This window comes from Staurois parvus, unplaced genomic scaffold (genome assembly GCF_062004578.1).
Source record: "Staurois parvus isolate SC_StPar_1 unplaced genomic scaffold, SC_StPar_1.0 ptg000154l, whole genome shotgun sequence".
Lineage (NCBI taxonomy): Eukaryota > Metazoa > Chordata > Amphibia > Anura > Ranidae > Staurois > Staurois parvus.
The window spans coordinates 2,638,320-2,665,656 of NW_028317950.1; the positions used below are offsets into that span (position 1 = coordinate 2,638,320).

Genomic DNA, 27,337 nt, shown 5'->3' on the forward strand with positions numbered 1-27,337 from the left:
TTTGGGATCATTGTCATGTTGGAAGACCCAGCCATGTTTCATCTTCAATGCCCTTGCTGATGGAAGGAGGTTTGCACTCAAAATCTCATGATACATGGCCCCATTCATTCTGTCCTGTACATGGATCAGTCGTCCTGGTCCCTTTGCGGAGAAACAGCCCCAAAGCATGATGTTGCCACCCCCATGCTTCACAGTAGGTATGGTGTTCTTTGGATGCAACTCAGCATTCTCTCTCCTCCAAACACGACGAGTTGTGTTTCTACCAAACAGTTCTATTTTGGTTTCATCTGACCATATGACATTCTCCCAATCCTCTTCTGGATCACCCAAATGCTCTCTAGCAAACTTCAGATGGGCCCGGACATGTACTGGCTTAAGCAGGGGGACACGTCTGGCACTGCAGGATCTGAGTCCCTGGCGGCGTAGTGTGTTACTGATGGTAGCCTTTGTTACGTTGGTCCCAACTCTCTGCAGGTCATTCACTAGGTCCCCCTGTGTGGTCCTGGGATTTTTGCTCACTGTTCTTGTGATCATTTTGATCCCACGGGGTGAGATCTTGAGTGGAGCCCCAGATCAAGGGAGATTATCAGTGGTCTTGTATGTCTTCCATTTTCTAATTATTGCTCCCACAATTGATTTGTTCACACCAAGCTGCTTGCCTATTGCAGATTCAGTCTTCCCAGCCTGGTGCAGGTCTACAATTTTGTTTCTGGTGTCCTTCGACAGCTCTTTGGTCTTCACCATAGTGGAGTTTGGAGTGTGACTGTTTGAGGTTGTGGACAGGTGTCTTTTATACTGATAACAAGTTCAAACAGGTGCCACTGATACAGGTAATGAGTGCAGGACAGAGGAGCCTCTTAAAGAAGAAGGTACAGGTCTGTGAGAGCTAGAAATCTTGCTTGTTTGTAGGTGACCAAATACTTATTTTCCACCATAATTTGCAAAAAAATTCTTTCCAAATCAGCCAATGTGATTGTCTGGATTTTTTTTCTCATTTTGTCTCTCATAGTTGAGGTCTACCTATGATGCCAATTACAGGCCTCTCTCATCTTTTTAAGTGGGAGAACTTGCACAATTGGTGACTGACTAAATACTTTTTTGCCCCACTGTATAATAAATAAATTTAAAGTCCAATAAACAATAAAGTGAATTCCGTGACTTCAGTTGCTTGAAAACGAATGTACTAATTGCACGACAGGTAATCAGCAAATCGTTACTCTCCAGGCTCCAGGAAAAACATCCATCCAGCAATGGGAACCAGTCATAGGTATAGGAATAAAAAAGAGTAATAGGAATCCACCTTAAGGGGCAACCAGTTGGCGAACAAACTAAATTGTTATAACAATATACATTAAAAACAGGAGTTTAGTTAGCACACATTTGCAAATACATGCATAAGCTGCAGAGCCCCTTTCACAGCACCCCGATATTCTGCAGTTCCTAACTCTATGAATTTTGGAGATCTGGAGAGTAATGGTTTGCTGATTACCTGTCGTGCTGATGTGTGCCAGATGATCCCCTGAGTTTCCTTTCCAGATCCAGATATCCAGGAGTGGTCTGATTTACTCAAATGCACGATATATTGCGCTTTTTGGTTAGTGCAATATACATTCGTTTTCAAGCCACTGAAGTCACGGAATTCACTTTGTTTATTGGACTTTGAATTTATTTATTATATTTGTGTCACTTCCGCACTTCAAACGTCAATACCAAGACGTTATTTCCACCATTGGATATAGTGCTCCACAGCGCAGTTGTTATGTTAAATAAATATATCAACATGTATGTATGATGTAATTATTTACTCATTTTTTATATCGCGCTGCATTTTACGATTAATCTGACGGCAGCGCTGTCACCTGATTGCTTTTACCTGACAGGTTAACCTTGCTGCTTTCCGCGGCCGGGCTAAGGGGAAAAAAAACTACCTGCCCAGCGATCGGAACTACATGTCCCAGACGTCGGGTGATATAAATTCAACACCCCTGTATAAATATATTATATAATGGAAGACTGCCTACATGCGCAAATTCAAAATCTGCCATCTCCGTCATCCTGTTAGTCGGAAAAAAATGGCTCCAAAATTTTTTTAGCTGGCTGCTAGATTCAAAGCAAATTTGTCAAGCCCTGTCTTAAGACTTTGGCTCTGAAGGGCACAGAGCCCACTTACCCTCCTGTAGCAGATGATGCAAGTCTGAAATGGAGGGCTGCACACTGCTGGTATCAGCCACAAGAAACTTTAATGGAGGCTGCTCAGGGAGAACGTGGTTCTGTCATGATGTTCTGTTTCAGCAGTCTCCAATAAAGTTTCTTGTGGACGATACCAGCAGTCTTTTTCAACTGGCATACAATTTTATTATTCTTTTAATAATTACAAGCAGATGTCAAGAACAACCCCCCTTACATCAGATGTCAGGAGCCCCCCCCCCCACTATCAGCAGGGTCTGGAAAAGGACCAGAGGAGGTCCAGAGTAAGCTGCCCGTGTATGCTGAATGTTGGGGACCTCACCTGCAGCTGTGGCACGCCCCCTTGTCTCCGGGGAGGCAGGAGACAGAGACGAGGGGGTGCTGCGGCTTCACAGAGAGGTGCAGGATCTGTAGGAGGAGTTCAGTCTTCTTTTCTGCTGCCAACTGATGAAACAGGCAATGGGGGGAGGGGCAGAGATGAGCCTCTCCATGGCTGAACAGAGATGTTCAGGATCTGGTGGAGGACGTCTGTCTCCTCTCTTCTGCCGACTGCTGTTACAAGGTGGGGGCAGAGACGAGGGGGTGCCACAGCTACAGAAAAGGTGCGAGGGCTACATGAAATGGCTTGCAGGGCAGGATTTGGCCCGCGGGCCTTGTGTTTGACACGTCTTCAACGCTATCCACACATGTACCAGCTATGAACGATGGATGTTCTTTAAGGACATGTTTTATTGTGACACATTTTTTTATTTATTCCAGCATCAGCAATCGGATCTGAAGACCCATGCATCCTGGGCGTATAGCTGGCTGAACTCATTTTTACTGCACGTCCAAATGAGGTGTAAATTTTCACCTTGGTGGAATTTATATTTTTACCTGATGAGGTTAGTGGTGAAAAATGTAATTAAAAAGCAGAAATACTGAAATAAAAAGAATGTTTACCTATAATTCTCCATAATGATAGTGTATGTGACACAAGTGTTGTAAACTGCGGTCTACATAAAGGACACACCTATGGTTGTATGAATGCTATGGAGGTGAATCACTGACAACACCTCGATGGCGAGATAAGTCACATTAATATTTGTCTGGATTCCCAATGACTGTGACTAATTATATTTATATTCTAAACCAGGAACCTATATAACTGGAAATTTCATAATGTATGCAAACCTTCTTTGCATTTGTTACAAACAGAGCGACATTGACAAGCCACATTCCTGAAAACCAACGCGTTTATAATGAGCTACATGGAACAGGGACATAATGGGCACATTCACATAAACATAATATATGCTGCGTGTACTGTACAGATTTCTATGCAGCTGTATAATACTCTATGGGCCCATTCACATGGCTGTGTATAGCAGCATAAAAGAAAAAACTGTTGCATCTAAGCTTGTTATTTCAGTGGTATTTTACAATGTATGCAGGTAAACGTTTGTGCTAAGATTTACATGGACAGGATACCCAGACCCTATTGGTTGCCACCGTCGTTCCTGCCTGAAATGTTAGTAATGACAATGGGTACTCAATGACGCCTGCGCCTCTGATTACACAGTGTTGGTGTGAGTCAAGGCCAAGTTCACACTGCAGCAGATGGGGCACTATTCCTACCGCTGACACCAATGATGGGGCACTATTCCTACCGCTGACACCAATGATGGGGCACTATTCCTACCGCTGACACCAATGATGGGGCACTATTCCTACCGCTGACACCAATGATGGGACACTATTCCTTCCACTGATAACAATGCTGGGGCACTATTCCTTCCACTAATACCAATGATGGGGCACTATTCCTTCCACTGATACCACTGATGGAGCACTATTCCTCCCACTGACACCAATGATGGGACACTATTCCTTCCACTGATAACAATGCTGGGGCACTATTCCTTCCACTAATACCAATGATGGGGCACTATTCCTTCCACTGATACCACTGATGGAGCACTATTCCTCCCACTGATACCATTGATGGAGCACTATTCCTCCCACTGATACCAATGATGGGGCACTATTCCTACCGCTGATACCATTGATGGAGCACTATTCCTCCCACTGATACCATTGATGGAGCACTATTCCTCCCACTGATACCAATGATGGGGCACTATTCCTACCGCTGATACCAATGATGGGGCACTATTCCTACCGCTGATACCAATGATGGGGCACTATTCCTACCGCTGATACCAATGATGGGGCACTATCCCTTCCACTGATACCAATGATGGGGCACTATTCCTCCCACTGATACTAATGATGGGGCGCTATCTCTCCCACTGATACCAATGATGGGGCACTATCCCTTCCACTGATACCAATACTGGGGCGCTATCCCTCCCACTGACACCAATGATGGGGCACTATTCGTCCCACTGACACCAATGATGGGGCACTATCCCTCCCACTGATACCAATGATGAGGCACTATCCCTCCCAATGATACCAATGATGAGGCACTATCCCTCCCACTGATACCAATGATGAGACACTATCCGTCCCACTGACACCAATGATGGGGCACTATTCCTCCCACTGACAGCAATGATGGGGCACTATTCCTCCCACTGATAGCAATGATGGGGCACTATCCCTCCCATTGATACCAATGATGGGGCACTATTCCTCCCACTGACACCAATGATGGGGCACTATCCCTCCCACTGATACCAATGATGGGGCACTATCCCTCCCACTGATACCAATGATGGGACACTATTTCTCCCACTGATACCAATGATGGGGCACTATTCCTCCCACTGATAGCAATGATGGGGCACTATCCCTCCTATTGATACCAATGATGGGGCACCATCCCTCCCACTAATACCAATGATGAGACACTATTCCTCCCACTTACACCAATGATGGGGCACTATCCCTACCATTGATGCCAATGATGGGGCACTATTCCTCCCACTGATAGCAATGATGGGGCACTATCCCTCCCACTGACACCAATGATGGGGCACTATTCCTCCCACTGATACCAATGATGGCACTATTCCTTCCACTGATACGAACGATGGGGCACTATTCCTCCCACTGATACCAATGATGGGAAACTATCCCTCCCATTGATACCAATGATGGGGCACTATCCCTCCCACTGATAGCAATGATGGGACACTATCCCTCCTATTGATACCAATGATGGGGCACTATTCCTCCCACTGATACCAATGATGGGGCACTATTCCTCCCACTGATACCAATGAAGGGGCACTATTCCTCCCACTGATACCAATGATGGGGCACTATTCCTCCCACTGATACCAATGAAGGGGCACTATTCCTCCCACTGATACCAATGATGGGGCACTATTCCTCCCACTGATACCAATGATGGGGCACTATTCCTCCCACTGATACCAATGAAGGGGCACTATTCCTCCCACTGATACCAATGATGGGGCACTGTTCCTCCCACTGACACCAATGATAGGGCACTGTTCCACCCACTGACACCAATGATGAGGCACTATCCCTCCTACTGATACCAATGATGAGGCACTATCCTTCCTACTGATACCAATGATGGGGCACTATTCTTTTCACTGACACCAGTGATAGGGTGCTATTCTCCCCACTGACACCAACAATGGGGCACTATTCCTCCCACCATCTACCATGGATCGCTTTTGGCTTGAATGTCATTTTTTTTCTTTTGCTATTTGTTCTTTGCTGAATGGCAGTTTTGAGTGGAACTAACACACTAACCATGAGTCTTATGATTGTGGCATGGCTCCATTGACAAGAATGGGCAAGTCTGACAGGCAGTGCCACCTGTTAACTCATCAAGCTGCATGAAATATGCTACAGCCAAGACACAAAGCATCATGGCAGTGGCATGTGTACAGTCCCTTCAGTGCTAGGTTTTAGGTGGGCAGTAGGGGGTGGTAAAACTGTGCTTCAGCCGTCTGTCTTTTACTACCCCTTGGATGTCCATGTCAAAGAAGCCTAAAGCAGGCCATAGATTTTGTGATTTTCTTTCTTGCAGCTACAGGTTGTAGGAAAGAAAACCACGTGATTCCCACATCAACACAGTTTTGATGGGGAATGCCTCCCACCAAGCTATTGTGTTTTCCCAGGGCGTGGGGGGCAGCTGTGCTTACCGGGAGAACACAGTGATTACTGCTAGCGGCTACAGCTGTTGGCATTAATCGCATGCTAAAAATTCGACATGTGGGTTGTACCAATGGATTGACTTGGGTACAATCAGCTTGCCCATAGATGGATCGAATCTCAGCAGGGACTGGCCAAGATTCGATCCATCTATGGCTGGCATAAGTCATTCATGAATGATTATCTGAGGTCATTTTCTGTATGCACCACTGGCGCCTCAATGACCAACAGTGCTTAATCGGAGGTGCATGTGCAGGATTACACGTTGTGGTTGACACTTTGGCCAGGAGCAGCAGTGGCAGCCAATAGGGTCCCTGTAATGCTGCCCACATGTAAAGGTTGCACAACTGGTACATGCATACGGCAAATACGCAGGATCTCTGTTTGCTAGTGAGGTCATGTGTATTTTGGATACATTCATGTGACTGCGCCCAGTGACTTCATTTCAGTAAACAGAAAATGAGATTTGAACATAAGAGGCCCCAACCCTGGTGGGTGGGAGAAGACTACGTCCAAGCTGGAGAGCCTTTCATGAAAAGAAAGTGAGAAATAAATGGGTCTCAATAGCAGTGTTAATTATGACAGCAAATTTTGATTTAGTATTACTGTAGTCATATTTTAGTCAACTAAAATCTAATGGGTTTAGTTAAATTGTAATGTATTATTTAAGCATTTCTCTAGAAATACCAAACTCTATATATACTCCAGGAGTAAAAATCTAATAACGTGTTATTATTTATGGTATTAAAGCAGAGTTCCATCAAAAAGTGGATGCCTTTCCCCCACCACTGCCATATTTGGCACCTTTTTGGGGGGGAGTGGGTACCTGATTATTATGGGTATCCGTTCCACTTCCATCTCAGTCCACCACGGCAAACTGAGCCTGTCGTTGGGTCCCCCGCAGCCCTCTGGGGCACTTCACAGGTCCCGGGGGACTGCGGCTCATTCACAAAGTGTGGTGCGCTTAGCACATATGCAATAGGAAGCTGCCTGTTTCCCTTAGTCAAGATGGCAGCGCCAGCACCCGACAGCCAAGTGGAGAATAGGCTCGGGGTGAGGACACAGCTGGATCCCTGAATAGGTAAGTACCCTAATATTAAAACTCAGCAGCTACAGTATTTGTAGCTGTTGACTTTTAATTTTTTTTTTGGGGGGGGGGTAGGTACCAGAACTCCACTTTAAAGTTTGCATGTGCACTACAGACACAGATTTAGGCTCAGTTCACACTACTGAAAGTCACGTAACTTATGTTGCAACTTGAGTCCTGGCGACTTGAGTACTACTTAGATGCAAATTTGAAGCGACTTTCATGCCATGCGACTTTGCCTGTGGCCAATGAGAATGTAATGTCCTGTAATGTCGGATCCAAATCACATTAATATAGATGAGGATACAACTTGGAGGCAACTTCCATTAAAGTCTATGGGCACATGACGGATAGAAGTCACCAAAGTAATACAGGAACCTTTTCTGAAGTCGGAGCAACTTCAGTGGTGTTAATTAAGACTGGTATTTTACAATGTATGCAGGTAAACGTTTGTGCTAAGATTTACATGGACAGGATACCCAGACCCTATTGGTTGCCACCGTCGTTCCTGCCTGAAATGTTAGTAATGACAATGGGTACTCAATGACGCCTGCGCCTCTGATTACACAGTGTTGGTGTGAGTCAAGGCCAAGTTCACACTGCAGCAGATGGGGCACTATTCCTACCGCTGACACCAATGATGGGGCACTATTCCTACCGCTGACACCAATGATGGGGCACTATTCCTCCCACTGACACCAATGATGGGACACTATTCCTTCCACTGATAACAATGCTGGGGCACTATTCCTTCCACTAATACCAATGATGGGGCACTATTCCTTCCACTGATACCATTGATGGAGCACTATTCCTCCCACTGACACCAATGATGGGGCACTATTCCTCCCACTGACACCAATGATGGGGCACTATTCCTCCCACTGATACCAATGATGGGGCACTATTCCTTCCACTGATACCATTGATGGAGCACTATTCCTCCCACTGATACCAATGATGGGGCACTATTCCTACCGCTGATACCAATGATGGGGCACTATTCCTACCGCTGATACCAATGATGGGGCACTATTCCTACCTCTGATACCAATGATGGGGCACTATTCCTACCGCTGATACCAATGATGAGGCACTATTCCTACCGCTGATACCAATGATGGGGCACTATTCCTACCACTGATACCAATGATGGGGCACTATCCCTTCCACTGATACCAATGCTGGGGCACTATTCCTCCAACTGATACCAATGATGGGGCACTATTCCTCCCACTGATACCAATGATGGGGCACTATTCCTCCCACTGATACTAATGATGGGGCGCTATCTCTCCCACTGATACCAATGATGGGGCACTATCCCTTCCACTGATACCAATACTGGGGCGCTATCCCTCCCACTGACACCAATGATGGGGCACTATTCGTCCCACTGACACCAATGATGGGGCACTATTCGTCCCACTGACACCAATGATGGGGCACTATCCCTCCCAATGATACCAATGATGAGGCACTATCCCTCCCACTGATACCAATGATGAGACACTATCCGTCCCACTGACACCAATGATGGGGCACTATTCCTCCCACTGATAGCAATGATGGGGCACTATTCCTCCCACTGATAGCAATGATGGGGCACTATCCCTCCCATTGATACCAATAATGGGGCACTATTCCTCCCACTGACACCAATGATGGGGCACTATCCCTCCCACTGATACCAATGATGGGGCACTATCCCTCCCACTGATACCAATGATGGGACACTATTTCTCCCACTGATACCAATGATGGGGCACTATTCCTCCCACTGATAGCAATGATGGGGCACTATCCCTCCTATTGATACCAATGATGGGGCACCATCCCTCCCACTAATACCAATGATGAGACACTATTCCTCCCACTTACACCAATGATGGGGCACTATCCCTACCATTGATGCCAATGATGGGGCACTATTCCTCCCACTGATAGCAATGATGGGGCACTATCCCTCCCACTGACACCAATGATGGGGCACTATTCCTCCCACTGATACCAATGATGGCACTATTCCTTCCACTGATACGAACGATGGGGCACTATTCCTCCCACTGATACCAATGATGGGACACTATCCCTCCCATTGATACCAATGATGGGGCACTATCCCTCCCACTGATAGCAATGATGGGGCACTATCCCTCCTATTGATACCAATGATGGGGCACTATTCCTCCCACTGATACCAATGATGGGGCATTATTCCTCCCTCTGATACCAATGAAGGGGCACTATTCCTCCCACTGATACCAATGATGGGGCACTATTCCTCCCACTGATACCAATGAAGGGGCACTATTCCTCCCACTGATACCAATGATGGGGCACTATTCCTCCCACTGATACCAATGATGGGGCACTATTCCTCCCACTGATACCAATGAAGGGGCACTATTCCTCCCACTGATACCAATGATGGGGCACTGTTCCTCCCACTGACACCAATGATAGGGCACTGTTCCTTCCACTGACACCAATGATGGGCACTGTTCCACCCACTGACACCAATGATGAGGCACTATCCCTCCTACTGATACCAATGATGGGGCACTATTCTTTTCACTGACACCAGTGATGGGGTGCTATTCTCCCCACTGACACCAACAATGGGGCGCTATTCTCCCCACTGACACCAACAATGGGGCACTATTCCTCCCACCATCCACCATGGATCGCTTTTGGCTTGAATGTCATTTTTTTTTTTTTGCTATTTGTTCTTTGCTGAATGGCAGTTTTGAGTGGAACTAACACACTAACCATGAGTCTTATGATTGTGGCATGGCTCCATTGACAAGAATGGGCAAGTCTGACAGGCAGTGCCACCTGTTAACTCATCAAGCTGCATGAAATATGCTACAGCCAAGACACAAAGCATCATGGCAGTGGCATGTGTACAGTCCCTTCAGTGCTAGGTTTTAGGTGGGCAGTAGGGGGTGGTAAAACTGTGCTTCAGCCGTCTGTCTTTTACTACCCCTTGGATGTCCATGTCAAAGAAGCCTAAAGCAGGCCATAGATTTTGTGATTTTCTTTCTTGCAGCTACAGGTTGTAGGAAAGAAAACCACGTGATTCCCACATCAACACAGTTTTGATGGGGAATGCCTCCCACCAAGCTATTGTGTTTTCCCAGGGCGTGGGGGGCAGCTGTGCTTACCGGGAGAACACAGTGATTACTGCTAGCGGCTACAGCTGTTGGCATTAATCGCATGCTAAAAATTCGACATGTGGGTTGTACCAATGGATTGACTTGGGTACAATCAGCTTGCCCATAGATGGATCGAATCTCAGCAGGGACTGGCCGAGATTCGATCCATCTATGGCTGGCATAAGTCATTCATGAATGATTATCTGAGGTCATTTTCTGTATGCACCACTGGCGCCTCAATGACCAACAGTGCCTAATCGGAGGTGCATGTGCAGGATTACATGTTGTGGTTGACACTTTGGCCAGGAGCAGCAGTGGCAGCCAATAGGGTCCCTGTAATGCTGCCCACATGTTAAGGTTGCACAACTGGTACATACATACGGCAAATACGCAGGATCTCTGTTTGCTAGTGAGGTCATGTGTATTTTGGATACATTCATGTGACTGCGCCCAGTGACTTCATTTCAGTAAACAGAAAATGAGATTTGAACATAAGAGGCCCCAACCCTGGTGGGTGGGAGAAGACTACATCCAAGCTGGAGAGCCTTTCATGAAAAGAAATTGAGAAATAAATGGGTCTCAATAGCAGTGTTAATTATGACAGCAAATTTTGATTTAGTATTACTGTAGTCATATTTTAGTCAACTAAAATCTAATGGGTTTAGTTAAATTGTAATGTATTATTTAAGCATTTCTCTAGAAATACCAAACTCTATACTGTATATACTCCAGGAGTAAAAATCTAATAACGTGTTATTATTTATGGTATTAAAGCAGAGTTCCATCAAAAAGTGGATGCCTCTCCCCCACCACTGCCATATTTGGCACCTTTTTGGGGGGGAGTGGGTACCTGATTATTATGGGTATCCGTTCCACTTCCATCTCAGTCCACCACGGCAAACTGAGCCTGTTGTTGGGTCCCCCGCAGCCCTCTGGGGCACTTCACAGGTCCCGGGGGACTGCGGCTCATTCACAAAGTGTGGTGCGCTTAGCGCATATGCAGTAGGAAGCTGCCTGTTTCCCTTAGTCAAGATGGCAGCGCCAGCACCCACAGCCGAGTGGAGAATAGGCTCGGGGTGAGGACACAGCTGGATCCCTGAATAGGTAAGTACCCTAATATTAAAACTCAGCAGCTACAGTATTTGTAGCTGTTGACTTTTAATTTTTTTTTTTGGGGGGGGTAGGTACCAGAACTCCACTTTAAAGTTTGCATGTGCACTACAGACACAGATTTAGGCTCAGTTCACACTACTGAAAGTCACGTAACTTATGTTGCAACTTGAGTCCTGGCGACTTGAGTACTACTTAGATGCAAATTTGAAGCGACTTTCATGCCATGCGACTTTGCCTGTGGCCAATGAGAATGTAATGTCCTGTAATGTCGGATCCAAATCACATTAATATAGATGAGGATACAACTTGGAGGCAACTTCCATTAAAGTCTATGGGCACATGACGGATAGAAGTCACCAAAGTAATACAGGAACCTTTTCTGAAGTTGGAGCAACTTCAGTGGTGTTAATTAAGACTGCTCTCATTGACTAACATGGGATTTCACATGTCATGCGATTTGGGGTCTCACAAGTCGGATCCCAAATCGCTGCAGGTTGAATCGAGCCTTAGTCATTGTCTTTGTAAATAAAACGAAGTTTCATTAACAACAACAATTTTGCTTTTTGACAAACAGAAGTGCAACCTTAAAATATAAAAACGAAAAACTGTAAACTCTGTTAGCGGTAATGGAATTGCACATAATAACTGATTATATCACCAACATTCAATATTAAGCAAAAAAAAACAAAAAAAGAAAAGCCTTTTTCTGCAATTTCTTTTTCTTTCAGCTGTTTAGTACAGTGTAGATACCTCCTACTTATTCTTATGTGGTAGTGTAGTGTTTATTTTGATGTCAAATTTCGATTTAGTTTTAGTCATAGTCTTTTTGACTAAAATTAAATTTTAGTTTTAGTCGGATTTTTGTCATGTGAATTATTTTAGTTGTATTTTAGTCATCTGAATTGTTTTAGTTGTATTTTAGTCATCTGAATTGTTTTAGTTGTATTTTAGTCATCTGAATTGTTTTAGTTGACTAAAATGCATTTTAGCAGTGTTAATTTAGCCAATGAAAATAACACCGCTCACCAGTTCCTTTGGAGGGATTGTCCATCTTTTGGAACCATATCTCTCTGTCCCTCGTTCCTCCTCAAATGTCTTTTTTGGCCTGAAGTATAGACCTCTATAAAGATATATTGTTTAACGTGTTATACTACCCTAAACTTTTCAACCAACACCAATGCATTTGCTATTTTGAAACCAGGATTAAGTAGTGTTGAAAAAACACCTGTGGATATAACCAATCCAGGGGCGGACTGACCATTTGGAAACTCAGGCACTGCCGGAGGGCCCGGGGTCAGTAGGGGGCCCCATGAGATGCCCCTGGTACCTTTTCCATAGGCTTTTTTGAGTTTGGGCAAGGACACAGGGGCCCCATGATCCCCTATTGCCCAGGGGCCCCATGGGTTGTCAGTCCGCCCCTGAACCAATCTTTTTGTTTGGCCTACGTTTGCATACCAGTTCTCGGTCAAAGAGTCAAAACGTATTTGATATTTATGTGTTCTGCCACAAGAGCCATTTCCTGCTGCAGACCCAAACATTTGATGTAAAGAAACAAAGAGCAGACTCCGATCTATGACTTGTCATGGTACAAGTATATTACTGAAGGGATGTTTAAACAGAGTTGTTCTTTCATGTATGGGGGCGTAGATGTCGGTTCAGATCCACAGCACATTTTCTGAATCATAAAACAAAATTCCTTGCGGTAGAAAAGTCTGGGATTATCCACTTTTTAGCTCCAGAAGGTTTTACCCCCTTCATGACCAGGCCTAGCCCCACCTAGCACAGTGCTACTTTATCTGGTAATTGCACGGTCATGCAATACTGTACCCAAATGAATTTTATATCAATTTTTCAGTCAAATAGTTTTATTTTGGCGTTATTTGATGAAAACAGAGTTTTTAATTTTATATAAATGTAGCCAGGGGTGTATTTACCACAAGGCAAACAAGGCATTTGCCTAGGGTGGCATTTTTCAGGGGGGACACACATGGCATGAGGACCTGGTGGGTTCCAAAAGATGCTGTGGGTTCCATGACAGTGTATGCACAGTCCAACTCTCGTTCCTGGGGATGTCCGGAGTTGTGAAGGAGAGTGTCTTTCTCTCTCTCCCCATGGGGAATGGTGGGTGGTGTATGGGGGCCAGTGGTAATGGAAGGCTTGGGTGGAGGGCAGGGGTGCTCTTGGTCAATGTCAGGCTCCTTCTGTGGGGGTGCCAATTTTTGTGTTGCCTAGTGCAGCACAAAACCTACATACACCACTGAATGTAGCGCTCTCCTCTTGAGTGCTGCTGTTTTTTGGTCCCCCCTAATTTTCCGCACAGCCAGGCAACATGTATTTTCCACTCTTGCATCCAAAGTCAGTAAACAGTCCATGAACTTGGTTTTGTTGTTTTAGGAAGGGTTAACAATTTGGATGGGGTCTAGGGGTAATTGGGATGCCCAATGGAACCGAAACAACTTGGAGGACAAACTTTCTATGTACATACAGTAAAAAGCAGAAAACTTTGGTCAGCACACAGTCTTTTCCTGGGAGCACTTAGTCCCCTTACATTAACCTTCTTCAGACCCCACATGAAAATCTCCCCATCCACCTGCCTGTTGGGAAGAGTATCCCAGGGCAAGGGATTCTGAGACACATAGGAATGCTGTCCCAGAGAGAATAAGCTGAGTATTGCACCTGACCGCCTTCTCCCTTTTTTGGCCCAGGGGGTGTAGAGGTACTCACACTGTCCTGTTCCTGCAGCTTTAAAAGGTGAAGCTGCTTTCAGACCTTACGCTGAGATGGCTTCTTCCCTGCTGACAGGCTGTCCTTCCTTGTATACTCTGGAACAGTGGGGGTCCTTCTTTCCAGCTCCCAGACTGTAGGTGGACCCTCCCAGGCTCCACACCAGCAGCACTTCCTCACTCCACCTTCCACCCGACTCCCCTGCTGGCCAGGCTCTCTCATATTTATGGGCTGATCTGCCACACTGCCAGGTCTCCTGCCTGGGATTGGTCAGACTTCCATAAATATGCAGATCAGCCCCTCATCACCTCTGCCCGTTGGCTTCTAGAAACTTCTTCAAGTCTATAGAGCAGGGGGAGGTAACAGAGGACTGACCTGTAGAGCCCTCCAACTCTAACCTGAAGTAACCTTGCTGACTCACTCCCAGGCTTCTAGCAAGCCTCTGACTGTACACAAAAAAAATCTACACTGGAGGGCTTTACATAAATGAAAACGAGAGACAGAATATTTTGGAAAAAAAAAATATTTTCTACTTTCTGTTATGAAACATATCCAATAAAATCAAAATGATTCATAAATTTAGGCCAAAATGTATTCTGTTACATGTCGCAAGTGCTGGCAGTGATCAGAGGCTGATCTTGATAACGCTGCGTTTTTGGGGACACTATACTATTGAGACACTAGTATAGTTCTGATTGTGATCCATACAGACACTATACTAGCAATGGTGGTGATCAGTGACTTATTGTGTGGCAGGCAATCTGTCGCAAATTAATACTGTCTGGGAAAGACACCGACTAACTGGGGTCAACCAAAACCTGGAGTTGGGGGGATTAGAAGTTTACTTATACTTTATTAACTCTTGTTTACAACCAGCAAGAACAGGGCACTTCAGAGAAATTGCTGGCAATCTAGGTAGGTGGGTGCTTACCTATAGGTCTGTATTCCTGTGACACAGCTAATTACAGAGACTTGAGGATGTCCTTTAGGTACCTTTTACAAAGGCTAGCTAATGATGCATACAAAGATTTGTATGCTATTAAAGAAGAAAGATCAGTAAAATATAGGCTGTGCCATGGACGAGCAGATCCACATGGTGCTGCCATTTTTAGGAAAAAATCTTAGCCTTATGGTTTCATTCCTAATAAAAATTTGGCAAAAAGTCCCATTTTTACTGGCCAGGATATTTAAATAGCAGCCTGTGGCAACCCTATGTCTACATTGACTTTGAGCCTTTAAAGAGTATTTCTAAGCCATCCATTCTCAACCAAAGTTCCATGGGACATTAGGGTTCCTCCAGAGGTTTCTAGGGGTTCCTTCAGCTGTGGCTGATTGACTTCTCATCTGTTCTGGTTCCAATGCCATATAAAAGAGCCAGTGGTATAGCACCTATGATCTTCATGGCTTCTGTCTGAGGGTCTGTCTAAGGGGTATTCTCCCTACTGGTCGCCAATGTAAGAGGCATTATTTTTAGGTGAATTTATTTTAGCCGCGATTCTGAGACAGAAAATTACTTTAAGGGTTCCTTTGGGGTACAAAGGTTGAAAATGACAGTTCTATGCATTACCCACAATGCATAATGTGCTCCCAGTATGCAAAAGAGATGCGACTACTAGAGAGAGTGTGGGTAGTACATTACGTACTCCCAACATGCAAAATAGATGCAGCCAGTAGAGGGAGTCTAAGTAACCCCTTCCCGCTGCTTCCTCCCTGCCCTTTAAGAGGCTCTAAATGCCGGGAGGCAGAGGCGAGTATTCCGATCATGTGACCATTGTGATTCGGCTGTCACAGCGGTCACATGATTGGAAAACTCCCGATTGCAAGTAGCCATTGGGAGCGCTCCGGTACCTGCTGGTAACTGTGCAGTGCATGTGCTCTCAGCACAGAAATGTTTACATTTGGGACGCATATATGTGGCCTCTCTCATATATGAAGTTAAAGTGTTACTAAACCCACAACAGTAAAATCAGTCTGCAGTGAAGCATGCTTGATATACTCACTGTGGAACCTAAAAGGTTAATCCTCTGCATTGTGTAAAAAGGTTGTTTGATTTTGACTTATTTGATCCTCCCCTTCTTCCAGTGCCCCCCTTTTATCTCCTGATAATACATATCGTGTGGAGTCGCACTGCACATACTCAGTTTAGTGTGTATTGCTATAGAGATTTGTTTCCTTTGGGAGGGTGCATGTGATCAGCAAAGGGCCAGTCACTGCTTTTCATACAGAGGGTCAGGGGTCATGCAGCCTCATAGGACAGTCAGAGCAGAATTAAAACTCGTCCTACTAGCTTTAACAGGTGCTCAGCTGGACACTTTTGGAAGTCACAGGACTGCTGTATACTACTGATGAGAAAAGGTATTTTAGCAGTTTATATTTACTAAAATAATTTGATTTCCATGTTCTGTGTACTGTGGGAGACCAGATATAGTGAATGCAGGGTCCAAGGAGACCATATATAGTGAATGCAGGGTCCAAGGAGACCAGATATAGGGAATGCAGGGTCCTGGGAGAGCAGATCTGGTGAATGCAGGGTCCGGGGAGAGCAGATATAGTAAATGCAGTGTCCTGGGTTTAGGAACACTTTAATAAGAGGTTAAGGCAACATATAAGAGGTTAATATATGATGTACTCCCAATAAGCAGTATAAATGCAACCACTAGGGGGTAGTGTGATTAACCTTTACCTGCCCGGCCTATGGCCAGATGGCGGCTGGCAAAATTCCTCAGCGTTCTGGGTGGACGCCATATGGCGTCCTCCCGGGCATGCACAGTTTGCGCGCCTGCAGAGCCGCACGATCTGTCGCCGGCCGTGTACCTCGGACACGGCCGATGACAGATCTGAGTACCGGCCCCATGTGACCAATCACAGCAGGTCACATGACAGTTGTATACAATTGATGGCTTCTTTCATGACATCCATTGTATACTAGTGTGCCTAGCTGTGAATGGTCACAGCGATCACATGCACAAGCTGGGCCAATCACAGCCCAGCTGTGTCATGTGATTAGCCATGGCCAAATCACAGCTAAGCACAAAAAAAAAAAAAAAAAGCCTTGAATGAATCAATGTCATTCAGGTAAATGCTTGCTTATAGCAAAGTAAATCTTTCTATAAGCAAATTGGGCAAAAAAAAAAAAATACTGATCTCTTCCCCAATGTAGTACAATATTACTATGGTAACATTGTACTACTTTGGTCATAGTGAAATATGATAAAAAGAAATCTTAAAAAAAATAAAAAAATGAAATAAAAAATAAGTTGTTTTTTTTTCTTCATACTGTCACCAGTCAGTGTCCCTGATCACCGCCATGCCAGTTATATGACACTGTACTGCACTGGTGACGTATGTAAAAAAAAATAGTGACATTTTTTAAAATTTTTTCATTTCCCGAAAAATTCTGACAAAAACAATACAACTTCAAAAAACTCGCCATGCCTCTTATGAAGTACGTCGGACTGCCTACTTTGTTAAAAGGGGTCATTTGGGGGATTATCTGTACTGTTCTGACATTCTTGGACCTCAAGAAATTAGATTGGCTGTCAGAACTTCAGAATTGATCAATATTCAGATCTATACCATAGTTTGTGAACTCTATAACTTTCCTACAAACTAAATAATACATCCTAATTTGGGTTATTTTCACCAAAGACATGTAGCAGAATACATCTCGGCCTAAATTTATGAGGAACAATTATTTATTTGCAAACTTTTAACAAAAACAAAAGGTTTTTTTTAAAAAAATTTCTGTCTTTTTTTGTTGATTTAGCAAAAAATAAAAACCCCAGTGTTTATTAAATACTACCAAAAGAAAGCTCTAGTTGTGTGAAGAAAATGATAAAATTTTAGTTTGGGCACAGTGTTGTACGACCGCGCAATTGTCATTCAAAGTGTGAGAGCGCTAAAACCTGAAAAATAGCCTGAGGGAAAGGGGTAAAAGTGCCCGGTATGGAAATGGTTAATACAAGATGTGCTATTTAACATGCAATATAGATGTGACCAGTAGAGGCAGTGTGGGTAACACATGATATACTCCCTATATAGGTAGAGTGCCCTGTGTGCTCCTGATGACATCACGTGACGAAACGCGTTGGTTGATATAAAGGGGTCTGCTAACCTTGGATTTGTGATATGGGAGTTCTTCTAGTTGTGCAGCACTTGACAGACATTTACCGCAGGATGTTCATCCTGAGTGCCGGGTTTAGCACTTGCTTTGAGTACAATTTTGTTTTTGAAATACAAAAATGTTTGTGCTGTGTCTTTAAATATGAAATTACATTCAACTAAACCTATAATAACAATGAGATATGCTGAGCAGGCTGTAGCGGGACCACGCTGGTGTTCCCCGTGGTTCCTGGTCCCTGCACAGGATCGTTGGACGGGCTCTCTGGCATTCAAGAGCGTTCTAGACATCTTCTACTTTTTGGCTCAAAACATCAAACAGCACCACAGATGTTTGTCCATTAATTGATTGAAAAATGAAGGAACTGTCCAAATGACAGATTTTTTTGTATGGGCACTAGGGATGTACCAGTTTTTGATCTGTGAGTAGTACTGATACTCTTGGTCAAATACTCGCTGATACCAATTATTGATAGTCACTTCCTCTTTGGGACAGGAAATGAAGGAAAATCTCCACAATGGGGACACATTGGACAAAGAACCCCGACAGTCCTCCCTGACTGCATCCAAAACTGACCAAATAAAGGGTTGGCCTGTGAGGTCACACACGGAGGACTCTGCACTGCTCATAGTATTCATACGGTCTGGACCGGTGTACTCCGAGGGCTCCGGACAGCACGCTCCTTCGTGGTGTGAGGGAGGGGGAGTACACAGGGGAGGGGATCCTACCGACCACCCGCCCACCAAATACAGTGTGAGGGGGAGGAAGCCGCGACTCTGTCCTGTTGTCTGCTGTTAATAAAGTTTGTTGATACCGCATCCCGGAAGCTGTCTGAAGGACCACGTGGGAGCTGAGTGGTGTGTATGGAGTGCGCTGTGTGTACAGACCGGGGATCTACACTGACCGCTCTCCTCATCTCCAAGACTGGCGGTGACTGAAGGAGACCGATCCCCGATCTGACCTGTCTGTATGATCGCAGGGTCGGGCTGGGAGCGGGTCACACTACACACACTGAGGAGGGGAGTGAGGAAGGGGCTCTGATAGGGTTTATTGTCTGTCCCTTCTACTCTGCCCTCCTCCCATTCCCTGCCCCTCCTACTCTCCTCCCCCACCCCCTACTCTCCTCCCATTGCCCACCCCTGCCCCCTACTCTCCTCCCATTCCCCACCCCTCCTACTCTCCTCCCATTCCCCACCCCTCCTACTCTCCTCCCATTCCCCACCCCCTGCCCCTCCTACTCCCCTCCCATTCCCTGCCCCTCCTCTCATTCACCACCCCCTGGCCTTCCTACTCTTCAACCATTCCCCGCTTCCCTGCCCCTCCTACGTTCCTCCCATTCCCCACCCCTGCCCTTTTTAATCTCTCATTCCCTGCCCTTGACCCCCCACTCTCCTCTCATTCCCTGTCCCTCCTAGTCTCTTCTCTCATTCCCCACCCCTCCTACTCTTTTATCATTGCCACTTCTGCTCTCCTACCATTCCCCACCTCTGCCCCTCCTCTGAGCCTCCTGTTCTCCTCCCACTTTTCTGCCCCTCCTGCTCTTCTCTCCTCCCACTTTTCTGCCCCTCCTGCTCTTCTCTCCTCCCACTTTTCTGCCCCTCCTGCTCTCCCACTTTACTGCCCCTCTCCCACTCTCCACCCCTGCCCCTCTCCCACTCTCCACCCCTGCCCCTGCTACTCCCCACCCCTGCCCCTCTCCCACTCCCCACCCCTGCCCCTCCTACACTCCTCCCATTCCCTGCCCCTCCTGCTCTCTTCTCCCATTCCCTGCTCCTCCTGCTCTCTTCTCCCACCTCCGCCCCTCCTGCTCTCCTCCCATTCCCCACCTCCGCCCCTCCTACTCTCCTCCCCCTACTTCCCTCTCACTTCTCTCCCTCCTACTCACCTCCCACTTCCCTTCCTCATCCCTTCTACCACAAATTCACTTCCCAGCCCCCTACTCATCTCCCCTTTTTTTTTTCTCCTATACTCACCTCCCACTTCCCTCACCCTCTACTCCCCTCCCACTTCCCCACCTCCTATTTCCCTTCCCTCTCCCTTCTACTCATCTCCCACATCCCTTCCCCCTGCTCACCTCCCACTTCCCTTCGCCACCCCTTTTTTCTCTCCCTCTTCCCCACTCCCTATTCCCCTCCCACTTCCTTTTCCCCTCCCACTTCCTTTTCCCTCCTCCTCACCTCCCACTTCCTTTTCCCTCCTCCTCACCTCCCACTTCCTTTTCCCTCCTCCTCACCTCCCACTTCCTTTTCCCTCCTCCTCACCTCCCACTTCCTTTTCCCTCCTCCTCACCTCCCACTTCCCGCCTCTCCTACTCCCCATTCCCCTGCCCTCCTACTTTCCTTCTATTCCCCTGCCCCTCCTCTCTTCCCACTTCCCCAACCTTCCTACTTCCCTACTCCCCTCCCATTCCCTGCCCATCCTGCTCTCCTCCCTGTCACCGACTTCCCTCCCAGACTTCCCTCCCACTTCCCCACACTCTACTCCCCTCCCATTCCCCTGCCCATCCTGCTCCCCTCCCATTTATCTGCCACTCATTTCCTATTCCCCTCCCCTTCTCCTTACCCTCCTTTCCTCTCCCTCCCCTTCCTCACCTGTCCTACTACCGACTGCTCTACCTTTCTTACCTTCCTCTTCCCTCCTCTCTTTTCCACTTCTACCACATGCCCCCCCTTCCTCTCCTTCCCTCCCCCACCTTCTCCCCATGCTATTTAACATTTACTCAATTTACTAGTAAAAAATCTCTTTATTGCTGTCTTTATCTTAGTTGGAGATATTCTCCTCACTTCCTGTTCCAGTGACCTAAAAGGAAGTGAAGGGAGATGACTCCAGCAGAGATACAGACCCCAATATAAACCTGGGAGAAGTCCCATGGGTGTCGTCGTGGTGGCAGCACTGTCAGGATTGCTCAAGACAGGACACAGAGTGATTTTCCTCCTTTAGCGCAGTATTTTCTGGATTACCTTGGGAGTTGACTGACTGACCACACTTGATGCCTGAAAGCTCTATTGAATTATCCTGTATTTTGTAGGTTTATTTTTGCGGCATTGATAACCTCTGATACTGGAAGCTGTGTGACCGTCTGAAGAAAATGGCCAAAGAAGAGAAAGAACCGAAAAGTAAACCGAAGAAGGTCAAGGTCAAAAAGCCGAAAATAGAGACAGAGTCGGTGTGAGTACACATCATTATAGGACAATAGGAGGTGATGGGTTCCATGTAGGGGCGGAGCCACACAGGTGCAGGTCAGGGCCTTTTTTTGTTCATTGTTGCTGGTCTAGTAGATTAACCACTTGTACTACCTGTATGTCGCTCCCTGCTTCTGGGTTCAGGACATGGGGGAGTTCAGGACACCCCGCTCTGCTGTGATAGGACACAGTGGGATTTTGTCCGAAGGTCCCGTCTGTCACGATCGCAAGATCGCCGCCACCAACATGCGACAATCTCACGACCGCGACCACCAATACGTCACGCCCACGGCGTCAGACCCCAGACCTTCTCACCAAACTCGTGACCGAAGGACCGGTTGATCTAAAACCGCGGTGTGACATGCGTAACAATGCCACACTCAGCTGCGCCCTGCACGATTGCCCAGCTAATGGAACGCAATCGACGCACCGGCAGCCTGAATGCGCTTGTTACCTGGTCGGGTTAATTACGCAACTAACCCTTCACTGCCACCACCCCTTTTTGTACAGAGAAAAGGGAAACTCTCTTTATCAAATATACACTGTAATGTTTGAAAAGTTGCCTGTCCAATACGGTCACTGCAGGCCGATTGGGCAGAGGATTAAACAAACACAGTAGCGTCTCTTCAAAAGTCAGGAATTCGTGAATTGCAAGTAAGCGCTTAGAAACAGTTTGACACTTTTAGTAATAAATCTTTCTTTCTGAAAGTGTTAAACAGGTGCAATAAAATATTTACAAAGAAAATGTAACTAGATATAGATAGATAGATACATATATATATATATATATACACATACATACATACATACATACATACATACATAGAAAACAGCAAAGAGATAACAGGGAGAAGTTAAAAGGTTAAGTTACTTGCCATGTTCAGCCTTAAGGTAAGCAGATCCAAGTTGCAGAGCGGAAAGGGTCTTTGATCTTCTGCTGTTACGATGTTAAAATTGGGAGATGTGTTTAGTTAACTTTTTAGGCTTGCCAGCCTGTCTCCTAAAAGTCCCCCTGCAGAGGGGGGGGGCTCTGAGTTCTGGCCAATACCCTGTTTTGGGCGGGGTCGTCGGATGGACTCTGCATTAAAACTGACAGCTTCATAATCCATGATATGAAACATAGGTGACAGCTGACCTGAGGAATGTTCATTTAACTTCTGTCACCTGGCTGGTAGGGTTTATGGGGTTCCAACTTCTTTCAAGTCCAGGGAAAAAACTACCTTATCTTGGTTAGGAGGTGTGAGTTTACACAGGCCTTGGGACAGAGAATCTGCTGTCTCTATGGGGGGGCTTTGTAGTGCTGGGCCCCCTGCTGCTCCAGCCTGCCAGCAACTTTTAACACACACACATCTGTCCCTGTGCCTCTCAGGAAGGGAGGGGGTAGAAAATAAAGGATTGAGGAATACTTCTAATAAAAAAGGGGAACTCCGTGTCCATCTTTGATGAGTAAGTTTGCTACACCGTCCAATGATTCATGGCTGAGACCTGCTGATCAGCTGTATCCAGTCACAGCTCAGAGCCCTGTGTGTGACAAACAACACAGGGCTCTGTATAGAGGGAATGATCTTTGTTTCTTCTCCAGAAGCACACATTAACACTTGTTAGGCACAGGCTTAGCCCCTTGTCTACTCCGGAAATGTTAACCCCTTCCAAGCCATTATCGTCATTACAGTGACTGTGTATATTATTAGCACTGATCACTCACTGTATTAGTGTCACTTGTGGTGTCAGTCTGTTCCCACTCAGTGTCAGTCCGATCACCTGCTGCACTATCACAGTCCCACTGTAAGTCGCTGATCACTGCCAATGCATTAAAAAAATAAATTGATAAATAAAAAGTTCCAGTATATATCCCATTGTTTGTAGACTCTATAGCAGGGGTCTCCAAACTCCGGCATCAGTGGGAGTAAACCATGCCCCATTTTTGGTGTTAGTGAGAGGAACTGAGCCTTATCGATGGTGTCATTGGGAGCAATTGTGCCCCATCATTGGTGTCATTGGGCCCCATTCTTGGTATCATTGGGATGAGCTGTGCCCCGTCATTGGGAGAAATTGTGCCCCATCATTGGTGTCATTGGCCCCCATTCTTGGTATCATTGGGATGAACTGTGCCTTGTCATTGGTGGGAATTGTGCCCCATTGTTTGTATCATTGGGAGGAATTCGTTGGTGTGAGTGAATAGTCCCAAGGCCCAGATAAAAGCAAGCAAAGGGCTGCAGTTTAGAGACCACTGTTCTATATTTTTCACAGAAACCAATCAATATAAACCTATTGAAAATTTTTTTATCAAGGGCATGTAGCAGAATACATTTTGGCCTACATTTGTAAAGAAATGTGAATTTTTTTTTATTTTTCTTAATTTTTTTTTTTATTGAATATGTTTATAGCAAAATGAAGCAGTTAAATGAAGCTGTTGATTTGCACTGTATGCTCAAAGCAGAGGTCTTCTTCCCACAGTTGACGTTACTCAGGGGCGGGGATGCTCATGATCTAATGTGGTCATATGACCATATTAGGCCAGTGGTGTCACAAGCATCCCCGCCCATGTGTAAAGTCAGATGCAGGGAAGGGAATCTCTGGTTATTCAGCTCCATGGACAAAGAATGACAGCTGCTTTCTGGGTTGAGCCCCAGGCACAGGTCCAAAAAAACACAAGTTGATCCCTACGTGTGGCAGCTTGTAATGGTGGGCCAGTAGCAATCTCTGATACGGCAAGGAAATGCCAAAGCTTTGTAGTCAGAAGGTCCCGGGCTGTACCAGGGCTCAGAGGATGCTGCAGGAATATGCCTTCACCTTATACCTGAAAGCAGCTGCTCTTTTTGTAGCAGGCACTTTTTGTAATTGAAATGCTTTGTGTATCCTGGAGACATCGTCCTTTTTGCTATTGCTTTTTCTTGCAGTGGTGAAGCGAAAATCCTGGAAGTGGCACCCGGAGCTGGGAACTATGTTGCCGGAGAAGTTGCAGGCAGCTTGTTCCCCAAGAAATCTATCCAGAGTTCCACAGCGCTGTCCTCCCTCTTTGACACCAAGGTCTCCGCTGCACAGCCGCTATATGTTCCTGTTGTACCGGTAAATTACCATAATCTTTACATTAAACTAATCGCTGGACACAAAAATTTTATGGAGATAAATTTCCTTGATAACTGCAAAGTATATGAATCTACGTTTGTGTGCACCAAATGTCTCTGCAAACCCAGGTATTACTTTGTAAAAGTAGCAGTGACATCATCACTGTGCTGCACAATTACTGATGAAGGGGGACTTCTGAAACCCCAGAAAGGCACTAGCTACTTTCAGATATTTTATCTGGACTGTCATCTACAGGTGCTGTCTTCTTGCAACTAATTTTGAAGCATACTTCAGGTATGCCTGGTTTTGTGGCAGGCAATCTGAGCAGCGCATTCAGCAGTGTCTGACTTACCGTCATCCCTTGCTTGTGGGGAAAAGTGTAACATTTTTTGGGAGTCCTTGTTCTCCTTATGGTTGATTGGTCTGTTTGAAAGCAGTAGGTTCCCTTTTGGAGCCGATCCACAAGTTGCACACGCTCACCCTTCTTTCCAACCCCCAACATACCATTTGTTGAGAGTGCGGAAAGGAAGTCATGTGTAAGCTCAGGACTTATGATTCTCTCCCCACCCTCCATGATGGCACTGGGCCAATACCTGAGCACCAGCACAGTCAGTTGGCTGAGCAATGTACCTATAGGTGCCCTGGGTATGTCACTCTGCTTGTGTTGTGGGAGCAAACCGATTGGACCACTATAACATAACCTGTTGCTTTATCCTCCATTTGCACAGCCCAGGTTACCCTTAACCTCCCTAGTGGTCTGATTATGTCAGTATTTCTGTGCTCAAAGTGGTACATTGTTTTCAATGGAAATATGTTTTTTTTTTTTATTGTAGGCCTGTAATTCTTAGCAATAACTCACTAAAATCTGTCCGAACAAGAGTCTAGTAAACATCCCGGGTATGATAAAGTTTGAAACCCGAAATCATAAATTCTAATATAATAAATAATCATAAAAAATAATATAATAATAATAATAATAATAAATTTAATTAAATAATATCAAACCAAAAACACTGAAATTTAAACAGAGCGCCAAGTTCGCACATCGCTGAGCTCAGTTGCAAAATCGTTTTCAGTGTCTGACGAATTTCCCCACGAATCATTATCACTCAATTCTGCAAGTAGTTCTAATTTACTATCGCTGTTCTCTAGCTGATCTAAAACTGCTTTTGACCTAAAGGGACGCTTTTTGGACGCCATGGACATTTCTCAGTTTCCAAGCAGAAAGAACAGTAAAATGGCAGGCAGGGCACAGGACAAAGCACTCAGGACAAAATGTATGTGAAATGGTTGGATACAGTAATGTTATACTATCAGATTTTAATGTATTGAGTGAATGTCAAATTTTTGAAATTTTTGAAATTCCCGCCGGTTCCGCCCCCCCCGTACGTCCCGGTGCTCACAGGGAATGGAAGACGGATGCCGGGATCGGCCGGAGGAGATGGCCGGGGAGTCTGCAGGGGAACATTGTGGGAGCCAAGGACAAGGTAAGTTCAAGAGGGATCCCAGAGCAACGCTGCAGTGTAATCCCAAATGTAGCCCGGGGTTACTGCTTCTGGTACTGAAAGTCAACCCCGAGCTACACTGGGGAATACCGCCAGGGAGGGTTAAAGAATATGTAGACCCAACATTTCCTATTCCTGATCTGTGCCGGCTGTACCATCTATTTGTATGAAAAAGTCTCCTGTCCTCTTTGCATTGCTTCTTTTGTGTGAAATCCCTGGTGTTCCTGCCAGTCCCTCTGCTTTTCTATCGAAAACTGACCAAACTAGGCATGAGAGCACAGCGTGATCATTTCCTTAGCTGTACTGGGAACTCTGCCTCCTCTCCTCCAATAATCAGTCTTGTCCTGACAGCCTACACCCTGCACAGCCATTCACTGAGAAGATAAGTGTACTGCTGTTTCTCCTCCCACAGCTTTCTGAGCTGCTTATGCAGCTGAGAACAGAGGGTATGTGATCACTTGGAAAAAAGGGGAAAAAAGGTATTTATAACATATATATATATATATATATATATATATATATATATATACACAAATGTATTTCCTTTCATTTCTCTTTTAAACTGGATAGGTTGTTTTACAAGGTGAGTGTTCACATATACTTTAACCACTTGCCACCCTGCCACTGTAGAAATACGGCGGCAGGGCGGCACGGGCAGGCAAAACCATGTTTTAAAACGTGTGTTTTGTAAACCGATAGGGGGCGCGCCACCGCCCTATCTGTCCCGCCGATCACCGCCGCGGATGTCAGTCGCCGGGTCACAGCTGGTCCTTACCGGCTGTTTTCCGGCGATCGGCAGCAAACAGTGACAGACAGCACAGCTGAAGTAGCTGTGCTGTCTGTCACTTCCCTGACAGCTCGAGGACAAGCCGATCGAGAAAGAAGAGTTTCTCTCGATCAGAGGTGTCCTGTGCAGCACACACCCCGCCCCCTAGTAAAACACTCCCCTCACACAGATAACCCTTTCCTGCAAAATAAAGTTAACCCCTTCCTCCCCAGTGCCATTAGTACAGTGTCAGTGTTTTTTTTTTTTTTTTTGGCACTGATCACTGTAT

At 45.7% G+C, this 27,337-nt stretch overlaps 1 protein-coding gene across 5 annotated transcripts in view; it reads left to right on the forward strand.

Annotated features, from left to right (window-relative positions):
- The window catches only part of RBM34 (RNA binding motif protein 34), a 201,223-nt gene that overhangs the window by 125,850 nt on the left and 48,036 nt on the right, over positions 1-27,337 (forward strand). Inside the window, exons 3-5 of one of the 5 annotated variants that reach the window (XM_089674926.1) lie at positions 2,947-3,071; positions 21,555-21,694; positions 24,609-24,777. In XM_089674926.1, the coding sequence (XP_089531052.1) occupies positions 21,615-21,694; positions 24,609-24,777 (249 nt within the window). In that variant the 5' untranslated portion in view covers positions 2,947-3,071; positions 21,555-21,614. Of the gene's footprint in view, positions 1-2,946; positions 3,072-19,246; positions 19,494-21,554; positions 21,695-24,608; positions 24,778-27,337 lie in introns of those variants that run through there. The other 4 variants (XM_089674924.1, XM_089674927.1, XM_089674923.1 and 1 more) reach the window with 4 other exon arrangements.